General features: G+C 41.1%; 1 protein-coding gene across 4 annotated transcripts in view; it reads left to right on the top strand.

Moving 5' to 3' along the window:
- The window catches only part of kctd2 (potassium channel tetramerization domain containing 2), a 49,421-nt gene that overhangs the window by 2,080 nt on the left and 41,341 nt on the right, over positions 1-6,000 (top strand). For all 4 annotated transcript variants that reach the window (XM_020604687.1, XM_020604690.1, XM_020604688.1 and 1 more), the window contains exons 4-16: positions 163-280; positions 719-788; positions 857-945; positions 1,024-1,113; positions 1,333-1,457; positions 1,942-2,049; positions 2,207-2,342; positions 3,017-3,211; positions 4,212-4,314; positions 4,398-4,521; positions 5,322-5,473; positions 5,576-5,637; positions 5,745-5,854. In XM_020604687.1, coding sequence (XP_020460343.1) covers positions 163-280; positions 719-788; positions 857-945; positions 1,024-1,113; positions 1,333-1,457; positions 1,942-2,049; positions 2,207-2,342; positions 3,017-3,211; positions 4,212-4,314; positions 4,398-4,521; positions 5,322-5,473; positions 5,576-5,637; positions 5,745-5,854 — 1,482 coding nt within the window. The remainder of the gene's footprint in view (positions 1-162; positions 281-718; positions 789-856; positions 946-1,023; positions 1,114-1,332; positions 1,458-1,941; positions 2,050-2,206; positions 2,343-3,016; positions 3,212-4,211; positions 4,315-4,397; positions 4,522-5,321; positions 5,474-5,575; positions 5,638-5,744; positions 5,855-6,000) is intronic.

Genomic DNA, 6,000 nt, shown 5'->3' with positions numbered 1-6,000 from the left:
GGGGGGTAGACAAAACAGCTACACAATTATTTTAAGATATTCGTTACCAAGACATTCATTTGGATGAGCTGATGTATGAACTGTTGTAGCAGTGAATGCAGAATCTGTAAGGGTATTATTAAAAAGTAATGTAGCTCTGATTGCTCCTCCTCACTCACTCAGGTTAAATCACATCAATGTTGTGACAGCCCGAGATGTCCCGGAGGAGATGAAGCCCATAGCCTTAAATGATCTTCCACTGCTGGCTATGGAGTACTGCGCCTGGGGGGACCTGAGGAAGGTGAGGGACTCATGGAAGAGATGCTGCTGCTTTAGAGTGCATATGCAAACACTGGAAAATGCTGTTTAAATGTGAAAGCAACATGTGTCCACATCTCTGTTTTCAGATCGTCCTCATAATGATCTGTCCACACAAACACCTGGACAATAGTAAAACTGAACAGGGGCATAAACATTAGATGTTGTAGCTGGCTTAGTATGAATATATTCTTGGGGTTACATTTATCTTCAACAGTCATTTCCCAGTGCAGATGTGTTGTCACATGTAATTTATTATGGAATGAAATGGTGTGTGATACCAATCATTTCCAAAAATACAATATAATAGATTTTACTTGGAAACTGTAGCAGTGTACCTGTCAAGAAGGTTCTGTCACCTTTCTGTCCTGTGATGTGACTTTACTGTAGGTGTGATAGAATTCCATTTGTCTGGTTACAGGTGCTGAGCAAACCTGAGAACTGCTGTGGTTTAAAAGAGAGCGAAGTGCTTTCATTACTCAATGATGTTGGTATGTCCTGTGTCGTGCCCCCCCCCCCCCCTATTCCCCCTTGTGTATTCTGCTGATTTCTGCTCCAGGATCTGGTATCCAGTATCTCCATGAAAACAAGATCATACACAGAGACCTTAAGCCTGAAAACATAGTGCTGCAAGATATCAGTGGAAAGGTAAACTGCCACATTTTAGTTTTGTGCTTACTCTGTTTGACTTTACATCCCATCTCACATTTGCTTATTTGTCTGCAGCTGGTTCATAAAATCATTGACTTGGGCTATGCTAAAGACCTGGACCAGGGCAGTCTGTGCACCTCCTTTGTTGGCACGCTCCAGTACCTGGTAAGTAAGCACTTTATCCTCAGATGCACTAGCTATGTTTAGCTGCATCTTGTGCCAGTTACGCATTTAAATGTTTCCTACATTCATGAATGCTGAAATGATTTTTTATAACTGAAAAGCATGTATAGAATAAACAGCAAAAGCTATGCTCTAAATTGACAAAATGGAAACGTGTCAGAGAGGCTGATATCAGTCGAATATCATGATTTTTCTCTGCAGGCACCTGAGCTGTTTGAGAATAAACCTTACACTGTTACTGTGGACTACTGGAGCTTTGGAACCATGATATTTGAATGCAGTTGTGGTTTTCGCCCATTCCTGCACAACCTGCAACCTGTGCAGTGGTAAGTTGATCAGAATGAAATGTTTAATTTTCCATCAGACTAGTCTATACTTTTCTGCTTTGTATATAAAATGTTTCAAGTCTTACAGTGGAATTTGTTTAATAGGAAAACCTGCCAATCTTGAGATGCAATGAACAATTATTTTAATTATTTGATTGTCCTTTTGACTTATCTATTAATTGTTTAGTCCACACAAGGTCAAAAAGCTGTGGAGGAATGCCCCTCACAACTTTATAGAGCTGAAGGTGACGTTTTCTGATGTCTTGGTTTGTTTGACCAACAGTCTAAAAACCCAAAATATCCACTTTACATTAACATGAGACCAAAAAAGCAGCAAATTCTTTCATCATTAGAGAGGTTTGCTTATAAAAAAGACTTGAATGATTAATGGATTACCAGAACGGTTGCAGACTCTTTTGTCAGTTGGCTAATGAATTCATGGGCCAGTCATTCCATCTCTAATCCTGCCTCTTTTCATCCTCAGGGCCAGCAAAGTGAGGAATAAAGGCCCAAAGGACATCATGGCTGTAGAAGAACCGAATGGAGAAGTCAGATTCTCCACACACCTCCCCTACCCCAACAACCTCAGCAGGTTAGGACTTAGTTAAAATCACATCAAGGAAATATTTGGTTGCTGTTTTATCCATATTATTACCTCAAACAATATTTTTGATTGGTGGTTTGTTTCCTGTTTTGTGAGGACAAATTATATTGTTGTCCACTGGCCATGTTGCCTTTCTGTTTGCTAGGACACTGTTGGAGCAAATGGAGGCGCTACTTCAGCTGATGTTAAAGTGGGATCCTGTCCAGAGAGGAGGCAAAGTCAATCCCGACACCAAGAAACCCCTGTGCTTTGAAGTGCTGGAGCAGATACTGAGTATGAAGGTGAGTTACTGGCAGAGCTTTCTCTTTATATTTAAGTACAGCACTTAAACCAGGGCTTATGACCCAGCTGTGTCTGGGTCAGCAGTTAGCACTCACGTTTCTGTGGTTGATGGTTACTCTGTCATTACATTTGTCTGTACTTCTGCCAGTATAGTACATGCGTTTCAGTATCAAAACTGTTTTTGTTCTTTGTTTTGACTGAACAGCTTGGGGAAAACCTCAGAAGACCTGAGTGTTGGTTTCTGGTGTTTGTTTTTGGAGGGGAACTGAAAATGTGTTGAACATGGTCAGTGCTGTGTCAACCTGGCTTATACATAGCTATGCAATATTTTGAAAGGGAGAATCATGAGTGCTGGGTGATGTGGCCAAATAGAGTATTATGGTATTTTTTCCACAGTGGTAATTATCAGTAGTTACCTATATGTACTTTTAATACCATCAATGAGGAAGCAAACACATTCAACATGCTTGTTTGGTGACTAACACGGAAGGTATGTATAACTTTAGTTGGTTTACAAGACAAACTGCTTAGTTCAAGGAATATATTCAGTTGAGGACTGGATCTTATTAGAGTTCAGATAAGAGGGAGTAAACCATGAGTATGATAAAATAAAAGATAAATTATGTATTGCTGAATGGTGTGTAACCTGTACTCTCTGATAACTTCTCTTCAGGTTGTTCACATCCTGAACATGACCACAGCTCAGGTCCCCTCTTTCCAGCTGACTCCAGACGAGAGCCTCCACAGTCTGCAGAAGCGCATCGAGGCTGAGACCAAGATAGAAGTGGTGAACCAGGAGCTGCTGCAGGAAACGGGAGTCTCTCTGGACCCCAGGAAGCCTGCAGCACAGTGTGTCCTAGACGGAGTGGTAAGTGGTCATTTACTGTAAATCACTTAATAGTTAAGATCTTTTGTCACTGCACACAGTATCAGCACAACAAAATACAGTTTAGCATTTAACAGATACAAAGAGCAGCAAAAGTGCATAGACAGATATAAAAATAAACTAATGGAAATAATGCTACTGTCATATATGAACAAAAGAATATACACAATGTAAAGCAGCTATGAAATGTCAGGATGTAACTGATGTACAGTATGAGCATAATATCTGGTATGTACTATAGTAGTACAGCTGTTGTATACAGCATCAAGCAGTAAGGTAAAATGTACAGTGTGAAGGCATCAGACCTCGTGTTGTGCAGGCGCTGCCATCTTGGATCACACACATCATTTTTACACACAGGAGAAAATCCTCAGTCAGTTTGTTTCACAGATCCCAATATAAATTGTCTGATAGTGGGGGTGCCAGGAGAGCTGAATGGTTATGGCGACACACCGTGTACATACGTTTGTCTGTCTCTGCCTCTCCACCACAAACTGTCAAAGGCTAAAATACCCCAAAAATAATTTTTAAAATAAACACATTATCTGGTTGTGAAAAACATGCACTTCATTTCAACATACTCTTTTATCCTGCAGCTTCCAGTCATATTTTACTGATGAACAGTTGTATCAAAACCTTCATAGGGAATGTGTGTCCTGGTGGTCAAGAGGTTTAAGGCACAGGCTATATTTTGGCAGTGTCTTTGGCTGGATTCAAGCTCGGGACCCTTGAGACATTTCTGTGGACCCATCATCTCCTGTCAGCACACAAAACTAGAAAAATAAATCAAATGTATTTTATGTGCTTGTTTCCCATTGGAAGCTTTTCAAAGATGGGGAAATAGGTGTACAAAAGACTGTCCGCAGATATAACGGTTCATACTTGTTTTATGTGTGTTGAAGCACTTTGAATGACCCAGTAATGAGCTTCAGGAAAAGTATGTTCACTCAGTATAAGTGGTTATTTTCTTCTCCCACTGTAGAGAGGGTGGGATAGCTACATCGTCTACTTGTTTGACAAGAGCATCACCAGGTACTCTGGCCCCTTCAGCGCTAGACAGCTGCCTGATAAAGTCAACACTATTGGTGAGTTTATCAGAAGGGATTGTTGCTGCTCATGAGACAGTTTTGTGCACATTGATGTAATGGTTCTTGTTTCAATGTTGCAGTGCAAGAGGCCAAGATCCAGTTGCCCCTGGTTATGTTGAAGAAGGTTTGGGGTGAAGCTGTGAGCTACATCTGTGGCCTGAAGGAGGACTACAGCCGACTTTTCCAAGGACAGAGGGCTGCAATGTGAGTTACTGTAGTAGTGTAGTCTGTAATGTGTGATTATTAAGCCACAAATCGTGACATTTATTCAACTGACCAGAGAATCAAAAAACCAGCAGCTTGTGTTTTCCCAAGCACAAATGTATTTGTTTGTGTTGTTTTTTTTTTTTTTATGTTACTGGTGTAAAAAAACATGAAAACATGATTTAGTTGTTAAATTTTAGCCCATTGATTTAAAAATGAGAAGCTGTTAGCTGAATGTTTTGGACACTACTGCATGACTCAGAGTCAGTCACACGCGACAAAATAAATTTTCACATTGACACTTTTTTATTTGTGCTCACACTTATAGGACTCGGCTGTTGTAAAGCTGAACAGTGCTGCAACACCAGCAGGCTGAGATGAACAAAATACAGCAGAGTAAATGAAGTATCACATTTGATCAGCTTTATTTATATGATGTAGTCCATTCAAATGGCCCGATAGCAGTCGTGAGATTGACTCGGGACGTCTCTGTGTTACACCCACCCAATTCATACGTCTTTATTTGTCAATGTAATTGTAGAGGAGAGAGTAGTTGCTGCTGTGGGCCATCCAGACCTGGAGAAAGCGTTCCGTTTCTTTTCCTCCACATTTTGAACAGCCAGAGTGTTTCCTCCTCACACCATGGCCCTTGTTTCTTGCTAACTGCCTCTGCTGGCCCGTGGGAGGGTGTGGCCAGTACTCATGCTTCCCTCCTGATAAACACTGGTGGTTGTGTTCAATAACTTTCCAGTTTTCATTGTCTTACTGATATTACACTGATATATTTGCTCACCTTCCAGGTTGAGCCTCCTGCGCTACAACACAAACCTGACCAGATATAAGAACAACATGTTTGGCTTCTCTCAGCAGCTGAAGGCCAAACTGGACTTCTTCAAGAGCAGCATCCAGTACGACCTGGAAAAGTACAGCGATCAGATGCACTATGGCATATGTGCGTATTTACTGGCAGCTGTTTATTGTGATTGGACAACATTTACATAGGGGGAGTATTTGTGTAAAACTCAGTGCTAATCTGTTGTCTGTTTGTCCAAAGCCTCTGAAAAGATGCTGAAAGCCTGGCAGGAGAATGAAGAAAGAGCTGCTGCTTTTGCACAGGTAATGCAAGTTATTGCAACAAAATCTGCATTAAAACATTTACATGTATGTCACTATAATGTACTGTATATGACTACAAATCCTTGCTTGACTCTCGTGTCCTGCAGGTGGCAGAGGTGAGCCATTTGGATGATGAGATCATGGCTCTGCACTCAGAAATAGTGGAACTTCAGAGGAGCCCGTACGCCCGACGGCAAGGAGACAAGATGGAGCAGCTGTGAGTGTTAATAGGGTCTGATGAGATGCCACACTGGGTTCATACACTACACAAAATAATCTCTATGGCTGTTAACTTGTTTTGTTGTTAAAGATGTGCTGTGCATAAAAATGTGTACAGACACTTTCTGCCAGGCCAGAGTTTAG

The sequence above is a fragment of the Monopterus albus genome, unplaced genomic scaffold, assembly GCF_001952655.1.
Source record: "Monopterus albus unplaced genomic scaffold, M_albus_1.0 scaffold67.1, whole genome shotgun sequence".
Lineage (NCBI taxonomy): Eukaryota > Metazoa > Chordata > Actinopteri > Synbranchiformes > Synbranchidae > Monopterus > Monopterus albus.
This window is presented reverse-complemented; position numbering and strand designations above follow the sequence as displayed.